This window comes from Nanorana parkeri, unplaced genomic scaffold (assembly GCF_000935625.1).
Source record: "Nanorana parkeri isolate BGI_ZX_2015 unplaced genomic scaffold, ASM93562v1 scaffold201, whole genome shotgun sequence".
NCBI lineage: Eukaryota > Metazoa > Chordata > Amphibia > Anura > Dicroglossidae > Nanorana > Nanorana parkeri.
Genome location: NW_017306469.1, coordinates 478,913 through 505,604, shown reverse-complemented (window position 1 = coordinate 505,604; position 26,692 = coordinate 478,913). Strand labels below are relative to the sequence as shown.

Below are 26,692 nucleotides of genomic sequence, written 5' to 3'. Positions count from 1 at the left end.
AATAAAAAGGTTTAAAAAACACACCGCAACAAATGTGCAAAACGCATTGCAATGCAACTTACAAATGCATACCAGCATGCTCTATGGCATGAGAAAGTCCCTACAGTGAGCATATGCTTTGGCCACAAAGAGCAAAGCAACAGGTTTATTTGAAAGTGGGGAAAAATATATATCAAAGCGCTAAAGGTATAACTAATATGAAACTTAGTACGATCAAGTGATATAGTGAAATTAGGGTTTAGGCAGTCTAGCCCTAAACCAAGTGCAATAGTTTGCAGGTTACCTCCGAGGTAACCTGCAAACTATTGTGCAGCTGAGCAAAATAGCAGAAACAAGATTTTCTAACCTGCCAGACTGCTACTGCACTCCATAGGCCTCTGCTATCTGTAAGAACAAGAGGTTCCAGAGTGGTCCTGCCAACGTATTGGAGTCCACACGGACATTCCAAAAGGACCACGGCAAGGAGTTTCGTTGACACTGCGCCTGAGACGATCCAGCTTCACTTCTGGGATACAGCCAGCGCTACAAGGAAGAAAAACCAAACACTCACCTTGCAGGGACTGAGAGTAAAAACAACTGGGTCCAAGTTTGAAAGCACGATTGCAGGCTCAAGTGTCACTAACTAAAAGCCTTCGATCCAACTCCATTTGGTGAGTACCCACCCAAGAGGGGCTGTCGGACCACCGCTACGAAATATATATCACCATCAATATATATCATTAACAACTTCCTTTGTACACGTTTTTTACGTTTATTTTTCGTTGAACATTTTATCCCAATTTTTTTATATATATTTTTTGCACGGATCGTTTATATATTGTTATATATTTGAGGTCTTTACACAGTGGTTGAAATTTTTTATTTGTCCCAATCATTTTTTGTTTTTCCACAGCACAATTGAACTATTAATTTTATTTTTTATTTTATGATCCTATGTAAGACATATCACTTGGTTTAGGGCTAGACCACCTAAACCCTAATTTCACTATATCACTTGATCGTACTAAGTTTCATATTAGTTATACCTTTAGCGCTTTGATATATATTTTTCTCGACTGTTGATAGGATTCTTCTATCCTCTTTTTAGAGCTGCTTTAGGTCTTAATTTATTATACATTTCCAATTTAGTCTCCTTTCCAGAAGCGCGGATTATCTATTTCTCACTTATTTGAAAGTGGAAGTAAAGTGTGAAAATAAACAAATTGCTGGGAGATGGCGATTTTTGGCAGAAGAAAAAAAGATTCTACATTTTCCCCCAGCTATTTTTTTTGGGGGTACATTGTGTGGCACACGCGCAATGCAGTGTGTACACTCAGCTTATTCACGGCATCATAGAGATTGGCCAGGTGCCAGGGTGGATGCAACTCCTGTGCACATGTGCAGGAGTTACCTCAGTGACCACCCAATGACCAAAGAGGAATTGCACAGAACCTGAAAGTGACCATGGCGATGGCAGCAGTGGGGGATGGATCCAATAGGGCTGGAGAAGGACACACTTGTAAGGTAAGTGTGCCAAAATGGGCAGGTATGCTGTGCTGCGCATACTTGCACATTATGGCAAAAATCTCACCCGTCGCAGATCGGTTTACTTCCGCTTTCAAAAAAATATATGTAATTGAAATAAAAAAAAAAAAAAATCTATAGTAACTATACACTGAGTGGCCAGATTATTATGACCACCTGACGTTTGTAGGCAAATTAGCTATAATTTCGCACTGAAGTTGCTAGAGGGCCAGACCATTATAAATAGGGAAGCAGGTTGTTTACCACGACAGTAGAAGTGATTTGTTTCTGAAGATATGGGTAAACAACGCGATTTAACAGCCTTTGAACGTGGGATGATTGTTGGCGCTCGGAGCCATGGAGCGAGTAGCAGCAAAACGGCACAATTCGTTAAATGTTCACAAGCAGCTGTTGTTAAAGTGTTTAAAGACTGGACTGTCAGCCAAAAATCTGGGTCTGAGCGTGTGAATTGTGGCCGTCAGCGACTAGTCAATGTTAGGGCAGAACGGAGACTGGCAAGACTGGTACAAGACAACAGAAGGGCAACAGTGCAGTGTCAGATTCCTCGCATCACCTTTCAACATCTCGTGGAGTCACGAGGCGGCCCAACGAAGTACTGATGGGGTGGTCATAATAATCTGGCCACTCAGTGTAAGTATAAAGTGCACCTGAAAGTCCCCATATATACCCTCCATATATACCCGCCATATATACCCACCAGAGTTGCCCACCCCTGGTCTAGCAAGTGCAATATTGGGAGATTTATTTAAAATCAAAGCACAAATACAGTACATCAGACTTTTTGCAAGTCTGGACAAAGCTCAGGTTGCTGGTGAGCATGTGGAGGGCACCTGGGTTCTTAGCAGTAGCAGTGGCGTTTGCTTGTCTCAAAAATTAATGCTTTGTAGAACACTTTAAGTAAAACAGGATTGCATTACTTAAAAAAATGCAGTTTCCCCTTTACATTGTTAATGTTTTCTCTCTCTGTGCTATACACATCCTGTAGTCTTGTTGTATGCACTTCCTGTGAATGTGCACACACTCCAGCTGCAAACGAACATCACAGTTTTACCATGGTGACTACTGCAGAATGTGCCAGCACACTGTGCTTTGGCATGGTTACTTGTAGTGCCCCTCTGGGTGCATAGGAAAGGGTGGCAACACTGCAGGTGAGCTGTAGTAAGTTTTGCCAACCTAGAAAAGGAATTGCTGTGATAGACTTTACAGGAAAATGTACAATAAAGTTTTCTGGTCAAGTTAAGCTGCCTATACGCTTAAAATGGACCTTTACCCATTTCTTTGAAATAACAACAAACAAACTGTTAGACATGTTTATTAATGACAATCCACCAACACATACTTATAGATAATTGCCGGCTTTGTATTCTTTGCATACCTCATTTCTCTTTTCTTCCCCAGTCTTCTGACAGTAGACATGTTTACTAAGGGCAGATTGCTAGCTCTCCTATTACTTCCTGAAGTTCTGGCACATGTGACTAGACATGTGACTAGAACATGTGACCATGCACATCATCTCACGGGAGGAAAATACCTTTCCCTGAGATCTCTTGAGATTACAGATGAGATATCCCAGCAATGCTCTGCTGATAAGTCAATCCCAGTGTGCATTGCTTTGGCAAACAAGTCATTTTGCCCTTTCAAAGCAGGAAGTGAATGCTCTGCAAGTGTAAATATTTACAAATTACAGCATCTTACACCTGACATGTCTATGTTATTATTAATCATCATACATAGAGGGATGCATTGGTAGAATTTGATTTTTGAGTTTAAAGGTCCGCTTTAATAAGCTGACCAAAATTCGTTCAGTGGGTGGCCCTGTCTGCACCCTTCCGTCCGGCTCTCTTCGATCAGAAAATCGAAGAAGCCAGATGGAAAATATTTGAGTGAACAGTGACATAAGCCTCAGAATACCAGAACAGTGATGGCAGTTGATTTACTGCCATCACTGTTCTGGTATTCTTAGAGTGGCATGCCCACCCCTGTCAGAATAAAAAAGACCACCGCGGGGGATTCATCCATTCATGCTGTGTAGCAAGGATGGAGGAATCTGTTCTATTTTTGTAGTTCAGCCTGCAGGTTGAAAAAAAAATATAACTATGGCCAGCTTTACACTTTAAAGGAAATCTTTAAAGAAAATGTTTTACCCGAGTAGTTATAATTATGTTTTTTGTGAAATTTGCAGCACACAGTTTTGTAACACACGTCTGTCTGAGAAGTTGTTACACAGAACTGCCATGGGATTTGATTAACATACTTGTGGTTTTCTTATTACATTTTTGCACTCATTAAAATGAGATGTGAAAGATATTTCTTTTTGTGACTGAGTGCCTGACAAACACGACCTTTACTAGTATTTTACAGTAACGCTGCTTAGAGTGTGCTTATGAATTTTAACTGGGGTGTTATTTTATATAGCATCATCTGTCATAGCTCTGTGTAAACGGGAATAAATATTACAGAGACCCACAGAAAAAGATATAAAGAATATGCACACAGCTACTTAGCGTGGCATGCAACAGTATGAGATCAAATGGAGAGGACCCTCCCTGTACAACATGATAGAAAACCTGAAATACACTGGCAGCCATTGCTGGTTCTCTGCTCAAATTGTCAGCGGAATGTTTGCCTTTGGCTTAAAGAAGAACTATGGGGTTCAGACTTTTCCCCATAGTTCTCCTTAGGGTAACGGGAGGACACAAACTAGCGTCCTCTCGTCACCCTAAGCTCAGTATACCGCGAGCTACAGCTCGCGTTATACTGAGACGCCACAGTATACCGCGAGCTACAGCTCACGGTATGCTGAGACACCGCAGCTGAAGCGGATCCCGACAATTATGTCTGGATCCGCCCAGCTGCGTGAGTGACAGCTTGCTCTGCCTACCTAGAGGCAGAGCCAGCTGTACCCGCCCCTTCCCCCGTCCGTTCCGCCAGTCAGTGCTGGAGGATCGGAGGGAGGGGGGAATCCAGCCACTCCCCTGTCACAGCAGAGAGCTGTGACAGGATCGAGAAGTGTGCGAGCGCCGGTATGTGTTCGCTCACTTCCCGATCTACTGAGCCGACCTGTGATAGTCTCATTGTCACAGGTCGGCTAGAACTATGAGGTGAGTGAAAAGCACTCACCTCATAGTTCTCCTTTAATTCCTTAGTCACTGACCTAGAACAACCATGCAGCAAGTAAAATCAGAGCAAACTTAGAACTGTTCCTTGGGATACTTGTTTTGGATCAGTGATACAGAAAGCACGGAAGCCAGATCAGCCTTTCAGATATAGAGACCAACAAAGAGCCTCCATATTTCTCTTGGCACAATCGTTCTTTATATATGAGGCACCAGGTGAGCTATTTAGTAGGTGAAAGTGTGAACCTTTTCATAACGTGGACAAGGAAGCGGTGATAGGTCATGGACTGAAAAGTATATTTGAGGCGTGTCTGAAGAGTTTCTGAAGAGTTTGGAGTGCAAATTAGAAAGTGGAAGTTCCAGAGAAGTGCATAAGGACGTGGGAAGTCTCAAGCTGGCCATAACCTTGTAGTAAACGCTCAATTTCCCCATGCACACCACAAAGAATGGAAAGGGGAAAATGTCTATAAAATGTGAAATGACATGGATTATAAAACAATGTGGACTACATAGTTTGTGGTGTACAGTCACTGCACAACAAACACTTGTCCCTTCAGACACAACAGTTCTGCTTATCTTCCAACTGATGGCTATGAGATCAAAGCTCAGAAGTCATCCTACTTATATCTGTTTGCTCTGCATTGAACAAACAAGATATGTGGTTGCACATGAGAAGTTAATCCTCAGTGCCAGTTTGTATGTTTCACATTTATTTAAAGGTTAAAGTGAATCTGTGATTTGTCCTTGTATTGCAACAGAACAGGTTTACTTTAAAGTATTGTCACTTTTCCTTCTCTTCCTGCACTTTGTTAAGCCAACAGTTGGGAAGAAAATACATGTTTTAACCCAGGCATGGAGACAGCCCTGGTGCCTCGCGATTGACCTAGTGCAGAGGTGGACAAAAGGCTATAGAATTTAGGAGCCAGTCTGACCAGTCCAGTAGCCAGAAAGATTTGTTTTATAGGAGCCAGCTTCATTGACAACAACTAGAGAAAACCTCAAACGTTGGGGGCCAGGTATGATTCTAAAAATCATTGGCTACCTGGCTCCTGGGATTTGTCCAGCCCTGACCTAGGTCTGTGACATGGGAGTAGGCTATAATCTGAGAGGAGAGAGGCATTAAAGTGAACGTGTTGCTTTGCCCTTGCAGGAACACTTTATTCTTTTTAAGCGTCACAACCTGATTGTATAATCTTTGTACAGTTTACTTTTAGATTGACCAAAACTGTGTAAGGTGAGGACCGACCTAAACAATCTGTTACAGCTTTTCACAACTTTTTTTTACCCTGTAGAAGCCTTTGAAATAAGGTTCAGGTTTTCGAAGAACCCCTGCTAAAAGGGGTAATACCTACAGCTCATGGTACTTTGGAATAATCAATAAGCTGAAGGAATTTTTTAATTAAAAATTGGGGTGTCCTCTAACATTAGTGGTCCGTGTTAAAAGTGGCCTATTACATTAGTGGTACCGTATATTGCCTCCTTGCATTGATGGTCCGTGTAGGGAGGAGATCAATCCACTGTTGCCCCTACCAGCCTCACGAGGAACTGGTGGAGAAACAATTATCTATTCCAGGGCTGGATAAATCCCAGGAGCCAGATCGTGATGCTCCTTAAAAATTACAGCTGTGCCTAACTTTTCAGGTTTTCTGTATTTGTTGTCCAAAAGAGCTGGCCCTTAAAAAAAAATCCGGCTGGCTCCTGGATTGATATACTGGTTTCTGAATTCTGTATGAATTTGTCCACCCCAATCTACTGTATTCTATTTGCATCCAGTCATATAGGTCTCATGTCCTAAATAGTTATTGGTAGATCTAAAGGAGATTTTACAATCAGATTGTAGTATGTATGTATGTATGGTCATCTCTACAATTTAGCAAGATGACAGGGCTAATCCAGCTTTTCTGTGATACCTTTCTTTATCCTTCATGGCTCTTGCAAGCAAATGGACCTATATAAAAAAGCTGCTCAGACAGTAATACAGATTTGTAAAGTGCAGGAATTGCACTTCGCTTATTATCGAGTTCTCTTTTAATGAACACTTAAGGAGTTCAGTAACCCCCTCATTGGTTCTGGTGGGTATCTTGTAGACTGAATTTGTCCCTTTTTTAAAGGTAAATCATGTACTTTTTTCTGATCTCTCTGTAGGTGAGCAGAATACTGTACAGCTTTTTTACAGCTTTCAAGCGGTCATGTAAGCAGACGTCCGACGTGAAGGATTCCACCCTCCCCACCCCAGACAGCGATGTGTTCACCTTCATGGTCTCTCTAGAGGTGAAGGAAGATGATGGCAAAGGCAATTTCAGGTAACGTCACGCTTAAAGAAAAACTCCTCCAGGCTATCTGAAAAGCTGGATATTGTTTTAAAGGGAAACACCAGGCAAACAGCTAAATATGGTGTGTGTGTGTGTGTCAGTGTCATAGACATACACACTGTAGTATGTATATGAACGTAGGTTGGATGAACACAGTAAAGTTGAACAGTGCATCAAGTTCATGTCCCAAGTCATATAGTGTTGATCCAGAAGAAAGAAAAGCAAAAGTGTAAGTGAGGCAGCTTGTAAATTTATCGCCACACTGGGAGGCGGAAAATTATTTCTACCTCTATGGCAGTCACATTAATTTTGTAGATCAATCACTGCACTGATTCCTTCTAATTATAGCTGGAGATGCCTGTTATAGCAGTTGGGCATCTGGCATCCTATGTACCCTTACACTCGCGTATTTTCATCATCACTTGGCAGAGGTTTTCAAGGTCTTCTAACAGTAAAAATTGTTTCAAGGTGTGCCACGGACACTTGCTGCTATTTAAAAAAATTAAACTCTAAATTGACAATGTTACCTATTTTCTAGAGAGGTCTTCCTTTTCCATAGGCGTATGCATAGGGTGTGCCTGGGCACAGACCCTCATCACCCTGAGCGCAACACAGAAACTGCAGCAGCGGGCATCGTGTTTTTTAGTCACTGAGCCGGTGGAGAGATCATAAAGATCTCTGTGATCGGCTCAGTGATACAGAGCACAGCAGCACTTGCCACCTACATTTCTCACATAACAGCCGCAGTCCTCCGGGCCTGGGAAGCTGTGAGGGATTGTGGCTGCAGCTTCCCATCCAATCATGAAGGCAGGCGGGTGGTCACATGCCAGGCTCCCTGCTTTGTTACTGCACCTCTTTCTAGAAGAGGTAAAGGACAGTTGAAGAGATGGGAATCTGTGATTCCCTAAGGCAGTGGTTCTCAACCTTTCTAGGGCCGGGACCCCTTGGTAACCATTTGCCAAGTTGTGGTGACCCCCAAAGGTAAAATTTAGGGATGACGCGGCTGCTGCAGCGACATCTGGAGGCGTGGCAGGAGAACTGACACTGCTGCGCTAGGAGAGGGCTGAGGAGGACTCTCACCTTGCACAGTGACCCACAAGTTGAGAACCACTGCTATAGGCAAAGACAGGACCGGGCTCTGCAGCTGGAACTAGAAGAATTGGATTTAAAGTGTGTGGCTATATAACGTATGAGGTACATACTCCGCAGTACTGTCACTGATAGGGATGGGCTCGGGCGTGTTTGCAGCTCCACGTGCCGAACTTCAGGTCCCCCTCTGCTGATTGGCAGCATCAGAGGGCGGTTGCAATAGCTAGTTTGCTATTGGCTTTTGCAAAGCGAAATAGCCAATAGGAATCTAGCTATGCATTCCTATGGTGTTTTTTTTTTTTTTCTGACTAGGCGACCCCTGGCAAATCGTCATTCGACCCCCGAGGGGGTCCTGACCCACAGGTTGAGAACCACTGCCCTAAGGTCTGTGTATGTATGTAATATATACTGCGCATGTGTTTGTACTTTTGTGTGCACACCCTAATGCAATAGGCTACGCACGCCTATGTCCTCTTTCCTTCACCTTTTGGGTGTAGGGGTGGGCTTGATATTTGTGAGGCAGTGATTGGGTGCTCAGGCAGAGACAGCCAGTCAGTAACTCTGTTTTACACAGAACTTGCCTCCAGCAATGGTAGACGTATAAAAATGTCAGACGTAAGCCCACTCAAGAAAAACAGCTTCTAGAAAACTCTATAGCTGAGCAAATGCCGTTCACATGACACTATTACACCTACATGGCTCTGAGGAGCATATTAAAGTGCTTTTCACTCACCTCATAGTTCTAGCCGACCTGTGACAATGAGACTGTCACAGGTCGGCTCAGTAGACCGGGAAGTGAGCGAACACATACCGGGTTCCCTGACCCCATAGTTCTCCTTCTAAATTCCTATACTCTTCAACGCTAGGGGTGCTAGTGCCATGCGAGCGGCTTCTGCACAACTGTACGCTTGGTGGAAGTTTTATAAATAAACCTGAAAGTATTTTGGAGTTCTAACATTTTTGACTGATTCTTCTTTAAAGTGCACCTATCAGATTCATCAACACGTCCCAGCGTTTAATGCTGCCAAGCTTGGATACCTTGTGGTACCAGCAAGTGCCTCTTTGTAATCCTCTGGAGCTACCCTGTCCTTGATGTTTACCCAGTGTAAGAGATTCTGCTAAAAGTGGAGCTCAAAAAGTATTTGCTGTTATAGGGAACATCTAGAAGTACTAAAGTTTCCAAAGCTGCTTCCACACTTTGAAAATCTGCAGCTTTTTTTTTTTTAGAAAATGAATTGTTGATCTTGCAGTGAGGGTCCTTGTTTAGGCACTTCCTGTTGTAGGGTGACAACCGCCTCCCAGTTGTGTTTCTGTGTAGTTAACCTGTCATATATGCCCTCTGGTATAGACTACAAGCTGCCATTGTGCAGACATGGACCACCATTGTCTCCATCAGAACGTCTGCTCTGAAATATGAGGTGAAGGTGATTCTGGAAAAAGAGTACATGTAGACAGGATGTGGCTGAAAAATGCTGGAGTAGATCAGGAGAACTGAAATGCAAACTGCTCTCCTTACTGGAGGCCTTGACTAAGATGGCCACTGTCATGCAGAACACATGGCTGCCAAACCAGCTGCTGAGAAGCCTGAAGTTCTCCCATCACAATTCAATTCAGCTTTCAAGCTGCAGAGATTGTAGTCCACATACATGATTTTTTCTCCTTAAGCCCTGATGAAGGGGGTATGTTTTGGACTCCCAAAATGCAGTGGCTACTCTACTTGAAGGTCCCCTGACCCTTATGAAATAAAGTTGTATCTGGACCTTTTTTTTTTAAACATTTTATTGAGAAACAAAAAAGACAATGACAAACATTCTTTAGTGTACATTTCAAAAATATTGTAAAGAAAAAATAACATAAATCAACGGCAAAAAAGGGGCACACCCAAACAACTAAACAAACCGATATAAAGTAGTACAGCAGCGTCGTTCGTCCAGCTCCTCGGGACCCAAGACTAACGTGAAGAGAGAAATAGAAACTGCTATTAAATCAGTTATAATTGAATCAGAGGATCATTAGATAACATGCTGGTGGTGCAACATGAGGTCAGTGTGAAACATTGAACAAGCTTTTCTTTCATGGAAACTGATAAAATTCAATAAAAGACTCCTAGACATCAAAAAAATGTATCTGTGCCTATCTCCTTCTGAAATGTAGTTTTAACCCAATGCATTTGGAAGACAAACAACAGTTTAATCAACAAAAGAGATACGGATGGTGGCAAATGATGATTTGATCCCCTGCAGATTTTGTAAGTTTGCCCACTTAGAAAAATTATAGACCTTTCATTTCTTTCTAATAGGTGTATTTTAAATGATAGCGACTGAATATCAACCAAAAATCCAGAAAAAAAACCATGATACAAATGTTATAACTTGAGTTACCAATGGTTTGTTAGATGACTGTGGTCCCATCTTCCTTGAGATAATTCACAAGCTCCTCCCGTGTAGTTCTGAGCTGATCCCTCACTTTTCTCATAATGATCATCCTTACCCCATGAGGTGAAATCTTGCATGAAGCTCCAGACCGAGGGCGATTTTGGTTATTTTGTATTCCTTCCATTTGCGAATAAGCGCTCCAACAGTTGTTTCCTTCTCACCAAGCTTCTTGCTGATAGTCTTGTAGCCCATTCCAGCCTTGTGCAAGTCTACAATCTTGTCCCTAACGTCCTTTGACGGCTTTTTGGTCTTGCCCATGGTGGTGAGGTTTTGAATGGAAGAAAGAGATTCCGTCTTTTATATACATAACGAGTTGTCGTTAGGAGCACCTTCTTAAATTTGAAAGGACTAATCTGTGTACCACATAGCCAGTGTGTGGGAGCCAGAATTATTGTTGGTTGGTAGGGGATCAAATACTTATCTTACTCACTGAACTGCAACTCAATTTATAACTTTTGTGTTATGTGTTTTTTCTGGACTTTTGCTTGATTTTCTGTCTCTATCATTTAAAATACACCTATGAAAAAAAGTATAGGCCCTTCATTTCTTTGTAAGTGGGCAAACATACAAAATCTTCAGGGGATCAAATAATTATTTTCCCCACTGTACGTCTACTGGTGGTGTAAGATGGTGTTTTTTTTTGTTTTTTTTTGGGGGGGGGGGGGTTTTTTTTCCCCCACTAATTAACCAATAGTCAGCAATTCCCTGCAGTTCGAGGGGATTCTGGAATCATGCAAAGTTAGTGTACCAAATAGCACCCAGGACAGAGCTAGGGGCATATAACTGACCAGATAGCACTGCACATAACCCACTACCTGTTTCCAAAAAGATTTACTTGTATCCCAAAGAGCATGATATAGATCCGATGGGCCATGACCACACTTGGTATACTGATGATGAACTGAGATAAGATCTATGCTGGAGATGTGTGCCCCATGATATACCCAAAGCACCATTTCCCTGTAAGTAGAGGCAGTAATTATACTCTTTGCAGGCTCTTTGCAAGGATTGGAGAATGTCCAGAACAGACACATCCAGAAAGCTCTGTAGCCATTCCGAAAGGCTTATACAGCAATTTGTGTAATCCACTGGTGACCAATAACAGGGGTGGGCCTGGAAGGTGGCTCCTATATCTGGACTATTTTAAACGATGTGGTGCTTCAGTTGCTACAGCTGCAGTACGGGCAAGTAAGTCAGTAATGGAGAAAGCTGAGCTTAGAGCCTACAAGCAATATTGGTGTCTAGTCCTTTGCCCTTAGCTTGCCTTTTTCATCACGTCTATACGCAGTGTATAGATGTAAGGACGCTGGGGAAGAGTCCAATGTGCTGTGGAGGAGGGTACAGGCTGGAATGAGCGCTGTGATAGCTTGCCAGCTTGGAGCTTTGGTTGAGTACCGGTAGTCCTCAATTTACGTCAGGTTTAGATTCTTGAAGGAATGGTTGCAAATAGAAACCGATGGAAATTGAAACCCAGTATATAATGTAAGTCAATAGGAGTTAGATTCCAGGCCACTCTAAAAAAATTCCATAAGTGACATTATATTTAAATAGATGAATGAATGTTATGAATGCTAAACAGTATTATACACAGTATAAAATAACTACACAACACAGTATGTATCATCAAACTAAGTTTAGAGATCAAAAAAAGGAGAGAGAGCGAGGAGAGACAGCCACTGAAGAACCTCCATATGTCTCAAGCATATCCCCGTGCCACCAGCATGCACCTATGTGCCTGTGTATCTCCAAGTGTACCCCTGTGTCACCAGCATGTCTCTATGTGCCTGTGCACAGTATCTCCATGTGTACCCCTGTGTCACCAGCATGCACCTATGTGCCTGTGTATCTCCAAGTGTACCCCTGTGTCACCAGCATGTCTCTATGTGCCTGTGCACAGTATCTCCATGTGTACCCCTGTGTCACCAGCATGCACCTATGTGCCTGTGTATCTCCATGTGTACCCCTGTGCCCCCTGCATGTCTCTCTGTGCCTGTGTATCTGCATGTGTACCCATGTGCCACCAGCATGTACCTATGTGCCTGTGTATCTCTATGTGTACCCCTGTGTCACCAGCATGCACCTATGTGCCTGTGTATCTCCAAGTGTACCCCTGTGTCACCAGCATGTCTCTATGTGCCTGTGCACAGTATCTCCATGTGTACCCCTGTGTCACCAGCATGCACCTATGTGCCTGTGCACAGTATCTCCATGTGTACCCCTGTGTCACCAGCATGTCTCTATGTGCCTGTGTATCTCCATGTGTACCCATGTGCCACCCGCATGTCTCTATGTGCCTGTGTATCTCTAAGTGTACCCAGCATGTCTCTACGTGCCTGTGTACGGAAATCTCCATGTGTATCCCTGTGCCACCAGTGTATCTCCAAGTGGGCCCCTGTGCCCCCAGCACTGCTCTAACAACCTCCATATCTCCAAGTGTACCTCTGTGTGCCTCTAGGTCTGTAAGTGTCGACAGTTATCTTACTGAGGAGAGCCCCTAAGCCGTCAGAGACTCTGTACTGTAGCCACGTGGAGTTGTAGAGAGGTCCCCTGCGTATCCTTCCGCGGCTGAGGTTTTCAGAGGAAGGATACGCTAGACACCGCTGACTCTGCAGTGATGGTCACATGACCACTCAAAGGGGCACTATTTTCAAACGGTGCAAACAGAACTGGCGCAAACCAAGGGCTACCTGTATTTCTTTATTATTTTTCTCCCTAGACACTGCAGGGGTTAATAAGTAAACATTTCTTTTAGTTCTTTTTTAAGTCTGCATAATAGAAGGAGCTGTGAGCTGAGATGGTTTTGATTTCCAGCTTGCTGTATAGAGTAATTCAATGTACGAATGCCTCTGAGTTTATTCTCTGTGTTTCCTGATGGGTGCTGTGTAATGACTATAATGTCTGACTTTGTTGTTATACTTTGTCATTACTGGTTCCTTTTCTGCTCCTGAAACCGAGCTGGAAAAGCCATTCTGTCAGCGAGACAGTGCAATCTTTTTATATCTGTGGCTTGCCGAAGCTGTGCCTTAATCGACATGCTAATGTCACAATGGCAGATTACAATGGCTGTCATCTCGGCATTCACAGGCCTGGGTGGAAAATTGCTGTTTCTGCTCTCACATAAAAATGTTGTGAAAGGCTTTAAAAATAGATTATTCAGAAAGGATCTTTTATTTGCCGCTTATTTGTCTATTAAGGATAAGCAGCTGTATTCACATTGCAACATGTTTCCTTGTTTCAGCACTCTGCTGTCAAATTGCACTTCAATGTGGGAATCTCAGAATGAGCTCTTTACAAAGAGGATTATAAGAGCACATTGTTCCTCTTTCTGAAATTAATAGTGAACTGCGTGCCAGCTAGAACCCAGACATCTGCCCGGGCCCACTTCTAGCTCAAAAGCCTCTTCTTAAAGGCACTGGGACTCAACAAATGAGACGGTTTTGTCCTGCATCTTATTCTTAGTCCGTACATTTAAAGTGTGCCACCTGAAATATCAAGGTAGAAAGGCACACAGTGTGGCAAAATCTTACAGCTGTAGTTTAATCTGCTTTTATTTTCCTCTCCCCGATTCCTCCCTAACTCAATTTTTTAAAGAAAACCTTTCCGTTTTCATTCCATGCCTTCTCTGAGACTCGGTGATGTCATCGCTGGGTCTCTGTGGTTCTCTAAGCAGTGCATGGCTGGTGGAAGGGGTTGCAAGGTGCTGTACATAGCTTCCTGAAAACAATACAGCACCCTGCCTCATTACTTCTCCCTCAGCTTTAATGCAAGCAGTGTGCTGTTATGTTGGATATCAAAATGCCTTGATGGGTGGATAGCAGACTGGTTCACTGGGTCAGTGGGTGTTTCTAGGCAGGCTGTATTTCCATGTTGACCTCCCTAGGAAACGCCCACGTGTAATGCTGAACTTCCACGATTGAAAGGACTGAAATCCCGTTAGTTAAGGGGATGGCAAAATAGGGTAAGGCTGGAGAGGAAACAACTCAATTATGCTGGATGTACTTCAGATAGGAAATATGGCAGGCTCTATCTGACGTTCTGCAACTTATAATGCATGCGCTGAGAAGCTCTCAGTGTGTGGTGCAATCAGAGTAAGTATTTTCAGTACAGGAGAGGAGCCGGTACAACTGTGCAAGACTGAAGGTATTTCTGGAGTTCAGCTTTAAATTATTTAGTATGTCCAGCCAAAACTTTTCTGTCTTTCTCATTCATTGAGGGACACAGTATTCAGAGACAATTGGGTTATACTGCCGACCTACAGAAGGATTTTGACACTGGCAAAAAAAGACCGTTACTAACCTGTGTAACATGGTGCCAGTAAAACCTGCCAGGTTGGCAGGAAAAGTGATAGATGGTAGATACATTTCTCCACGGATCCTTAGATTCATCATCTAAGGTAATGCCAGCATAGAATTGGAGGTAAAGAAAAATAGCTCTTTACCTTGTATTGGTAAAACAAATCCTGGGGCTGGTGTTACTAGGAGTCTGATAGAGCTCTGGGTGGGACAGACTCCTAGTTCCATGGACCGTAGTTTAGTGAAGACTGCACAGAACTTCATTAGTGTGCAGCTGCACCTAGCTTGGGGGGGGAGTGTGTGTCTCAGTGCAAGGAGAGACAGTGTGCTGAATGCAGCAAGTTATGTTTTTGGAGCCAAGCCTGTCAGCAGGACAGGGTTCTGTCGAAGGACTGTAAATGTTCCCATAAAGGAAACGGGCCCAGCTCAGCGGACTATCGCTAATACCCAGCAAGGCTCAGTGGAGCAGACTTTTATTTGTTTATGACAATTTACATTTTTTGGCTGGATGCCTGTAACCTTTTTTTTTTTGTCAATTGTTTGCTGTCTGGAATTAAAGCTGGCATTTTTGTTGAAGAGACTGCGAGTTTGCCTCTACATTGAGACTGGTTCCCTACACCTGGTATAACCCTTCCCAATCCCAACATGTTTATTGCTAGTGTCCTAAGAGGACGGACATCTCTTCTGTGCTGCAAATAGTTTAATCGTTTTTTTCTAGCCATTTTTTTTCATTCTCTTAAGATTATTTTTGTTCCAATCAAGACCTTGCTACTTGAACAAGTTTCCTTTTGCAACTATTTGGATTGGTGTATCCTCAGTCATAGTTTAGGAGGCCATATCTGATTTTGCGGTTTACAACCACTCCTTGCTTCATGACTTCCAGTCTTCCTGTGTCACTGATTAGATTAGTAGACCTCCATGTAGCCCTTGTGGGTCTTCTGGAGCAAGGGGTTATTGTCCCACTTCCTGTATCGGAAACATATTAGGGATTCTATTCCAACCTTTTTACAGCTCCAAAGCCAAAAAATTGGGCATACGCTCCTCTATGGTTCTCAAAGCCCTGAATGTCTTCATTCGGTCCTAAAACATTCCATATGGAATCCACCAAGTCTGTCATAGCCTCCCTTCATGAAGGAAACTTCTTGGCTTCTGTAGACATCAAGGATGCATACTTGCATATCCCTGATTTTCTAGCACCTCAGCAATTCCTTAGCTTTGCTGTGGGTGCTCGGCACTTCTTTTTTGTGGCACTGCCATTTAGTCTCTCTTCACCAAAGTTCTAGCCTATGAGCTAGCCCTCCTATGTTCTAGGGCATCCCAATTGTTGAGTATCTGGACAACCTCCTGTTGAGAGAACAGCCGATACAGGGTCCTGACCAACAATGTGGTGCGCATAGTGCGTACCTTGAAAAGGTCCTATTTTCTAGTTTTAGATGGTGGGGAAGAGTGGGGACGGAGTAGAATTCCTGACCGAAATTATTGCTATCTTTCTATTTATTGCAGCAGGGAGCGTGAGCTTTGGCAGTGAATTTACTTTTTTTTTTTTTTCTTTGAAAGTTTTATTAAGTTTTAAGATATTCAATAGAACATGCAAATAACACAGAAGTCGCATAATTGGCAACATACAATATATAAAGAATTTATAACGTGAGCTACTGGAGTTATTGGACGGTGTGTTCTAACTCAGCACAGCGTGGGTCAGAGAAGGTAGAAAAGTAAAAAGGGTTGAAGAGTAAAGTAGGGAGAGAATAAATTGGCATCAGAATAATTGTCTGGGTGAGCATGTGTTATCCAAGGGTCCCAAACCTTTGTCAATTTCTTCTGGGTGTCCAAAAAAACACTGGACAGTTTTTCATTGATGAAAAATGAGTTGTGAACTGACAATTTTAAATGGTTGCAGAAAGGAGTGGGAATGAGGAGCGGTTAGAAGACTCGGCTGATTTTTATTGCTGTTCTTGGTCCTGGTATTGGCAATTAGTTGGTCTAATCATTTTTCTTTCTTTCTTTCTGCAGTCCTGTACCCAAAGATCGAGATAAGCTGTTCTTCAAACTGAGACAGGGAACTGAGAAGAAAGTGGTCATCACTATCCAACAGGTGTCAAACAAGGAGCTGGTGGTGGAGAGGTGAGGGCAATGTGTGTGATTTTGTGTTTATAGTTTTCACTTTGTGTGTTTTATTCCGAGAAAATGAATTGAAAATGACTCCATAGCAGTAGTACTTCTAGCATGAGCCTCTCCCACCCATGTGCCATCATTTTTTATAACCAGTTGCTCCTGCCTGTAGATCTGTTGATTTTTCACTTGCTGTTATAGGTTGACAACATTCTGCAGTGATGGGCATAGTCTAAAATTAATATGTAGTTTTAGATGTAGTTTAGGTTAGGGGCAAATAAAGCCTAAAGCTGCCCATAGACAAATTAGATTTATTTTGTTCAGCCTGGGGGCTAAGTGAATGAAATTAAATGGATTCCTCAATCCACACTAAACAGCATGGATGAGCCGATCGCTCCTGCTGGCTATTGTATTCTGACACCATTGTGACATCCATGTCTGTCAAGTTTTTTTCCTCCTCATGATGGAAGACAAAAACTGAACTTACTGGACCAATGTTGGGTCTATGGGGAGTCCGATGTAAGCAGACACATGTCCATTCACATCAGATTACTCCTGATCCATCACGATCAGGTCCGCCAAAATAGAACTCCTGTTCTGTTTTGCTTTCCAGACTTAGACGGAGTACGGGTAATCAGAACACCTCCCCCTCTCATCTTCTCCATAACATGAGGAGGGGTTCTGTAATCCCAAGAGATAGCTTACGAACAATGCAATAACTGATAACTGTGCAGGACAGGCAGAGGACACAGAACGTTTGGTGTTCACTGGATTTATGGCAGGATCAGCAGTTGTTTTTTTTTTCAGATTTAACAGATAAACAAAACACTTTCAGTAATTAACAGACCAAAAGGGACCGAAAAAGAGAAGTTATTTGTTGGGTTACATAGACATGTAGTATGTGTCACCAAACCTGATTTTGTGTCATTTCCTGCTCACTCGACTCTGTTTTTCGTCCCCGACAACCCTGCAGTCAGTGTTGGATGACTGGAAGGTCCTCTAGAAAAAAGATGGCCTGCAGTGATTGCAGTGTAGTAGATTTTGGTCTCTGTCATTTTTCCGAGTCGGTCATAAGGCAGATTCTTCATCCCATCTATATAATAATTATAATTATGGTGCTTGTGATAAAGCTCTTTGTTTATAGCTTCACTGTCACCATCCATTAATACCTGCTCTCGTTGCCGATGATCCTTTCATGTGACACCATGCAATTATTTTAATATTGATAATTAAATGTTAACTTTTGAAGTTTTGCTTCATTGCAGCTTTTGTTAGTCTTGTCTGACAGGGCATAGAGCAGATATTTTTGGATATTGGATATGACAAAATAATTGGGTGCTTTGGACATCTTTGAAAAAATGGATTTTAGAAATTGCATGACGGACAGAAAAGACTCCTAAGGGAGGAACGGGGTGAATGCAGCCTGGGTAGGATAGTAGGACCATTTTCTTGCCTTCAGGGAAGAGTTACTGAGGAAGCAGGCCAGAGTCCACACCACTCTCCCACAGGTGAACCAAGTGGCGGGGTTACACAAGGAACAAGTGTATGGGCAGTGGCGGAATATTTAAAGAATTCTTTCAGGGTAAAGTGAAAAACTCTTTAAATCCCATCCCTGATCTGCTTATAGTCGCCTTTCCCCTCTCCCCATCACTCCATCAGTTGGGACTGGTGATTGGCTGCTAGCCCTGAGCACTGCATCATAGGAGATGGTTGCATGCTCCCCCATACCTGGATGTATCTGATATTTTGCAGCAACTGCAACAGGACTGCAGGGGAGTGTAGGGAAAGTAAATTGAAGTGGTTTAAGGAGTGGACTTTCAAAGGAATCTTCCACCATGTCACACAGAGTGTTTGTTTGTTTTTAAAGAGGACCTAACTGTAAAAACTCTGCCAAAAAAAGGCTAGTATAGGGCAGTCACCAGTATTGCCTTTTAGGCTCTATTGCAACTAAACTTTTCCCAATTTCTGCCTTACCATGCCTTGTTCCATCCCGTTTTTTAGTGTGGAGACAGGTATCTTGGTAGAGATAGAGACAAGGCTTTGCTTCCTCATGTCAGAGTTTACACCCTGATTCCTGGTGATCTGATGACTGGTGGAAGAAAATTCAATAATTATTCAATAAGCAGGGAGATCCTTATACTGTATCCTGAAGTACAGATTCCACTCCAGCAATCAGCACCGTATTGCCTAGGGATACACAGATACCGATACTAGTATCAGTGCCGATCCCGAGTATTTGGGCGAGTACCCGTACTCGCCCAAATGCTCCGATACCTTTCCCGATACTGAAACTTCCGGTCAGAGGGAGATTTCCTCTGACTGGCACTGCCGCGAAGGAACATGAAGCTGGCTCCATGCTGTTTTGCTGGGAAGCTGGCTTCCCGGCCAATCAGCATTGAGCCAGCCAAACAGAATGGAGTCGGCTTCCTGAGCAATCAAGAAGCCGTGCGGTGGGTAATCCTTGTTCCATCCCGTTTTTTAGTGTGGAGACAGGTATCTTGGTAGAGATAGAGACAAGGCTTTGCTTCCTCATGTCAGAGTTTACACCCTGATTCCTGGTGATCTGATGACTGGTGGAAGAAAATTCAATAATTATTCAATAAGCAGGGAGATCCTTATACTGTATCCTGAAGTACAGATTCCACCCCAGCAATCAGCCCCGTATTGCCTAGGGATACACAGATACCGATACTAGTATCAGTGCCGATCCCGAGTATTTGGGCGAGTACCCGTACTCGCCCAAATGCTCCGATACCTTTCCCGATACTGAAACTTCCGGTCAGAGGGAGATTTCCTCTGACTGGCACTGCCGCGAAGGAACATGAAGCTGGCTCCATGCTGTTTTGCTGGGAAGCTGGCTTCCCAGCCAATCGGCATCGAGCCGGGCAAACAAATCTGATAATATGGTGACACGACCCCCACCTTGCAGACAAATCATTCCCCTCGCATAGATCCTCAGCAGCAGTCATTATGGTACCGGCTGGGCAGACACCGCACTCGAAGCTGTCCCGGATTTGCCCCCGTCTGCTGTGTGCACAGCGCCAGCACCGCCTGCTTGATGCTGTCAGAGTATGTGTGAATGAGAGCACTGGGCAGTCTGCGCATGCACAGTAGCAGGCTGATGGCCGATTACCTGGGCGCTGTACACGCAGGAGACGTGGGCATATCAAGGAGAGCTTGGAAAACGGTGTCTGCCCAGCTGGCCGAGGGACATCTGTGGTACGGTAACGAATGCTGCTGAGGATCGATGTGAGGGGAATGAGGTGTCTGCAGGGTGGAGGTTGTGTTACCATATTGTCAGATCTGTTTGGCTAGCCTCGATGCCGATTGGCTGGGAAGCTGGCTTCCCGGCCAATCAGCATTGAGCCAGCCAAACAGAATGGAGTCGGCTTCCTGAGCAATCAAGAAGCCGTGCGGTGGGTAATGACACGCCGCCTGGCTCCCTGATTGCCTTGGAAGATGGCTCTATAGTACCGGAAGTACAGGTATCGGTACTCTGTATCGGTGAGTACTGAAATATAAATATCGTTACTCGTACTCCATACCGAAAAACCGGTATCGGTGCAACCCTAATATTGACATCACCAAATCTTATTCCAAATTTCCTGAGACAGCAGTGTTAGTAACTATGACAGCCTGAGCTTACAGTACAGTAGTCTAGAGGACTGCCTACTGCTAGAGGAGTTTAGAGGAAGAGGTTCCCATTGATCACATGACCAACCAAAAGACCTGGAGAAAAGGTATGTATCTATTTATAATTTTTCAAAATACATGCCTGACGGGTGCTCCAGGATAGGAGAGGAAAACTGGGGGCAGTGCGTGGGGGTACCAGAGTTGGGCTTTAAGCTTTAGCCCTTTAAAATAAGAATGCTTTGTTGAATATGGCTGAAAACATTGATGTGCTGTCATAGTTTTTCCAGTCACAGCCACGGTTATGCAGCATGTCAGTTATGCAATACATGTCTAATATTAATGTCAGGTATTGAGTTTATTTGGTTTCAGCAGTCAGAATTTATTTGCTATTGTGAACATTGGCTGGTGAACGCAGCTCATATCACCGCCTTTCCCGCATGCAGAAGCTTCACTCGAGTGACACCGCTGTTTTATTCTCTGTCCCTTGGCCTCTGTTCCCAAACCGTCTGATCCGGCCAAAGGAATGGCGCTTCTATCATTTCATCAGCTCGCTTGTTCTTGATCCTCTCCTCACCCCAATTATGTTCTGTTCATTTCCTGTTCCACGCTGTGCAACACAAAGAATGACACGCTTTCAAACAGTTGTTATCGTTTTTCCATTTATGTGCCTGCAGTCCGCCCGTTCGCCACATTTCCTCATTATTTTGTCAGAACTCTAAGTGCTCACTTGAAAGTGGGAGCGTATCTGCTTGTGGTATTTTAGTTCTGTAGCCCTGAACCTTTCACGCTCGCTGCTTGCTTAATATTAATGCTCCACAGAGGCTCGGACGGTGAAGGATGTTAATACCGCGGTCCGTTCCCCTTTTGCGTAATTACTCTACAAAGTTATGGAAAAGAACTTCAGGAGGCCTTTGAAGTGTCCAAAACTGGGTTTTCAGTTATAGGTAGATGCTGGTCACCCACTATCTTTGTAAATCAACGGAGAGATCCTGTCAATGGAGGTCTTGCCTTTTCCATTCCCGGCCATGTTATTTTGTTGTCCATGACGTCGGACTTGAAGCCGCAGTGGTGTTGGCTTCTCACTTTTTGGAGCTGGCTGGTAGATTTTTCAAGAATTTCCCAGGCCTGACCTATAATAAATTGAAACTGCATCAAAGTGTAAGGTGTCATCATTATCCCCACTGCAGGTTAGCAGACTCTAGTATTCACCTGCAGTTATCCCGCATCGTCTGCCCAAAACTCGTGTCACCTTTAAGAGGAGCCTGTAATTTATGCAGCATATAGCATGGGGGACTGCTGTTGATGACATGTCATTCTGCAAATGCTAGTTGCCTGGCTGTCATGCCTCTTGCTTTAATAGTCTGTCACTGATACAAAACAGGTTTGCATACATGTTTCAGGCTATAAACCCAGAAAGTATGGAGGCCATTAGGTCAGTATGACAGCCAGACAACTAACATTTCCAGAAGGAGGTCTGCAGCGGCAGGTCCCATTTTGTTTGTAAACCTTTAATGTCATTCTATTTCAAGAATCAGTGCTAAATATAGTAACATATGTCTCTGTAAAGCAGAAAGTAAATACTAACCACTGTCACCGACGGTGCCACCAAACACAGCGGTGATGAAGAGAAAGCCTCCACTTAAAGTGCATTTCCACTTCAGCAATCAAATTAAAAAAAAAACTCACTATATATTCGTTATGTGTTCCTATTCACACAGCAAACCTAAAAATAATTCAAACAAAATACTTCTTACTTTTTAGATGCTTCTGTTAATCAGGCCTTTGGACAGACACTGAGCTTCTCTACAGGTTCAAAGTGAAACTCTGGCTGTCCGCATAGAAAGACTGGGGACACGCTTCCTCTAATTAACATACAATGGTTCCAGATCTTTAATCCTTTGTTAGGGCGCAGATTGTTCTTATCTAATTTGCAACTGATAAGGAAATCTGCTAGCACAGTACTGACTTACATTCTATTCTGAAAATTCAGTTTAGAAAAATTATTCGGGTCAATACTTTTTCCCATTTTTTTTTTGTAAAATTAGGTACCTCGGCTTATATTCGGGACGGCTTATACTCGAGTATATACGGTAGTAATATAACAAAGTTTAAGTTATACTATGTGAATGAGGACATGTAACAAATACAAAATTGGCATTATCCAAATTTGACAGCAAACGTGGAAATCCGCTGTAAGTCCAATCAGGAAGTGACACTTCCGGGAGCGCTGTGTTTTTTGCAGTTCTCGATGGTTCCTCCAACTGACGACGTCAAGGCAGGACACAGTGGTGACATAGAGGTGGGTGGGAGGAATCGCAGAACACAGCGATGGACATGAGTGTCACAGTCCCGGAAGTGTTTGTTTCTAAGAAGACTTCAGTTGGTGATTTTTATCAATCACAGCAATGTTCGGTGGCATGGGCAGTGGGAGAGGGACCTGCTTACTTTCTGCTTTGCAGGAACACCTGTTAGTCTGTGTTTGATTTTGCAACAGAATTACTGGAACGTATTTGTAGCACGTAGATAAATAATTACCCTATTTTATATGCCCTTTGTAACAGGTGCTTTGGGATGCTTCTCAGTCCAGGCAAAAATGTTAAGAACAGTGACATGCATCTCCTGGATATGGTAAATATATTGTGTCCTTTACTGTGTTCTATGGCATAAATTGTTTTTGTTTCATTGTAGGGCATGAGGTGTAAAGTGGACCTAGCAATAACTTTACTAGTCTGCACAAGGATCATAGGCAAAAAAAAATATCTACAGTACTTCCTATGCTTCTCAGCTCCATCTAGTGGCTATAATGTATTATTACAACACACTACATTTGAACTGGGGAAAAAAATATATTAAAAAAATAATAATTATTATTAAAATAATAAAAATAAATATATTAAGAGCATTAAGTTTTCCCATTATTTGCCCAAAATGAACGTTCACAGATATTCAAAGGGCCAAGGACAGTGCAGCTGCCTTTTAGGTTGCAGCACTTCTCTGCAGGACCATAGCTTTAAAGTGACATTAAACCCTCAGATGTTTTAACATAAAACAATACTGTAATGTGTGCCTTACTGTAATCCATTGTAGTTTCCCTTCTCTTTGCTGCTCTTCCTTTTACATCATCATGTCTTCTCATGCTGGGGGAGAACTTCCCTTTGCAGCTGAGTGCTTCTTCCTGTAGTGCTGGCTCAGGTTGCAAACGTACACACAGACACCATGTATCCATTCCAGAGACAAGGCAGTCTGCTGCAAAACAGAAGTTCTGCCCAGCATGAGAACAGATACAGATTTAAAAGGAAGAGCAGCAAAGAGAAAGGAAACAAACATGGATTACAGTAAGGCACACATTACAGTATTGTTTTATGTTAGAAAATCTGAGGGTTTAATGTCACTTTAATCCTGTAATTATCAGCTTGCAGTATTAAAAATGAAATAAAATAAAATAAGGTAAAGCATTTATTTAAAAAGAAAAAGTGTAAGCCCATAATTAAAACACAGAACATGTTTTTTTTTAGATTTAATTTTATGTAAAGCCCTTTAAATATACTGTATACATACGCTTCAGCTACATATATATTCCAGGTACAGCAAAGCAAAAGTTGTGCAAAGGCCTAAAGTTTTTTTTTTCTCTAAAGCAGCTCCAGCCTGAGTAGAAAGGCCTGTCCTCTGCCAGCAGATCTATAGTGGAACCCTTGCTTCTGTGGGGAAGTAGTGACCACATTGCAAAGGTGTGACATGCCCTGTACTGAGTCAAACCTATAGCTCTGGCATCGGCAAAGCTCATGCTCCCTGCTGATTGGAGAGCTCTGTCTTTGACTCAGTATGGGGCATACCAGACCTCTGCATTGTGAACACTGCTTCCCCACTGAGAGCAAGGGTCACACACTGCAGCTGCTGGCAGGATACAGGCTTTTCTATTTGGGCTGTGGCTGATTTCTAAAGAAAACAAACTGTATGACTTTGCACACTTTTTGTTTTGATGTGTCAGGAATGTGTTTAGCTGAATTAAACTGAGGTTTCAATTAGACTTTAAACGGTTTACCAAATAAAAAGCCTAATATGCTTTTTTTTTTTTTTAATTTATTTTTTTTTAAACATTTTTCAAACATATAACTCAGGTTACAGAAAGGAGGTTTGTCACAAATAGGATACTTCAGGCATACAATGTGTGTGTGTGGGGGAGAGGGGGGGCAATTCAGAGCTCCACGCAAGGACTGCTGCACAAAAGAGTCAAAAAACAGTATAAAAATAACCAAGAGCATAGTCCAAAAATAACCAGAGGAGCGGAAGCATAAACTAGAGTGACCCCCAGTAAGCCAAGAGGAGAGGAAAAGAGAAGAAAAATTAAGAGGGTTTAGGGAAATGAAGGGGAGTACAAGGAGCAGTAGAAGGGACAAGGAGGGGATGGACACGGCAACACATGGAAGTGAAAATTTATTTAGGTATGCCAATTAATCATAGGGTTGTTGACGAGTTAAACAACACTTGAAGCTGGTGAAAATGGCCCCTGGGCATGAAAGGGCTAAACTACAGTAAAAAGAAAAACATTTTTACATTTTAGAAGCTAAAGTTCCATTAGCACAGAAAGACATTTTCCTGCACACAGTTGGCTTCTTGGCCAGTGCATCTTGTGAACAGTTTTTAAATATTTATACAGTATTTGGTTTATGGCCTCTGCTCCATCCCAGGATACGGACGGTATTATTACAGGTTTATTTTTTTTTAATTCAGTTTGTTTATTGAGAGTTTGAAGGAACTACAGTCACAGGGAGAGTTTAAATAAATAGGTCTATTCACTAAAGGTTAAAGGGTTTGGAGAAGGCAGGAGAAGTGAACAATCTAGGGCAGAAAATTATCTTATTCAGCTCACTTTCCAGTTCGGCTATGTTGTCCTAGATTGTTCTCTTCTCCTGCCTTCTGCAAACTCTTCAGCCTTTAATGAATAGCCCTGAAAGTATTTTTGCAAATTTATAGTCGCACATCTTGGTTGTGCAATGCAACAAGTGACCACGAGAGGGGAGATAGACCACATGCTAATTTTACTTTGGTGACTGATTTGCATTGCAGATATTTTGTGTGATCTTGTTAATTTCCATTGCATAAATGGAAGCTAAGCACGCATAATTCGGATTTTGTGTCAGAAAGGGATCCTTACCATATGAACTTGTAATTACATATTCTTTTTATCCAAAACCTTTCATGTAACATACTATATTTTATATCTATTTGCTATGGGCAACACTTCCACACTATATTAAAGGGAATGTAAAGGTTTTAAAAAAAATATGTTTTCTATGTATGTACTTTATTCAGGACTAAAAAAAATGAACATGCTTAAAAATATGTTTCATTTTTGAGGTCTGATAAATGTAAAATATTACTTGTGAATATTTCATGTTTACCTATTTCCAGCCAGTAGGTAGAGCTGTAGGCTCATTCACCTGCTTATTACTCTAATCTTAACTGCTTTTCTGTAAGAAGAAGCCGGTTTGCAGAGCTCTATAGAATAAAAAAGAACTCCAGGCAGAAGAAAACGTAACCCTTGCAGTTGGGCTACCCCCACACTGCAAAGGTTAAGCGCTCATAAAATAACAAAGATATACTCACAGGAACCTCAGTCCCACCTGGCTGCTAGGCCGGTCCCCGCATCCTCTCTCCCTCTCTGCTCCGGAGGTGAAATGTCCGTCAATGTCCTCACATCTAATACAGGTCTAACATTTGTAGACCACAAAGGAGCGAGAGAGGGTAACCCCACTGCAAGGGTTATGTTTTTTTCTGCCTGCAGTTCTTCTTTAAGCTTACATTACTCACACAGCATGTGCAATGTTTTCACAGATTGGTATTTAAAGTGCTAGTTTTAATAAATCAAGGATACCTGATTCCCTTATTATACTTAATTAAATAAAGGCTAAGTTTACTTTTCTCCCCCTGTTTCATGTTACACTCATATTTGACAGCAGAGAGACTTTTAGTTCTCAATGGAATACAAGTGCAGTGTCATCACCACACTTGTAGTCCATTCATTCCTACACCCATCCATGTTGTCTGTACCTCAGTACAAGAGACTGCAGGAGCCATAGCATTGCACCCATGATCCTCGAATCGCAGCTGTAATGCCTTACTGGCTCCAGTGCAAACAAATAATAAATGCACATTTTTTTCTTTTAGAAGAAGTGTGC

General features: G+C 42.6%; 1 protein-coding gene across 4 annotated transcripts in view; it reads left to right on the top strand.

Annotated features, from left to right (window-relative positions):
* Positions 1 to 26,692, top strand: part of RABGAP1L (RAB GTPase activating protein 1 like) — a 278,077-nt gene that overhangs the window by 27,409 nt on the left and 223,976 nt on the right. For 3 of the 4 annotated variants that reach the window (XM_018555548.1, XM_018555546.1, XM_018555549.1), the window contains 3 exons: positions 6,786 to 6,943; positions 16,782 to 16,892; positions 23,075 to 23,141. In XM_018555548.1, coding sequence (XP_018411050.1) covers positions 6,786 to 6,943; positions 16,782 to 16,892; positions 23,075 to 23,141 — 336 coding nt within the window. Of the gene's footprint in view, positions 1 to 6,785; positions 6,944 to 13,013; positions 13,019 to 16,781; positions 16,893 to 23,074; positions 23,142 to 26,692 lie in introns of those variants that run through there. The other variant, XM_018555550.1, reaches the window with a different exon arrangement.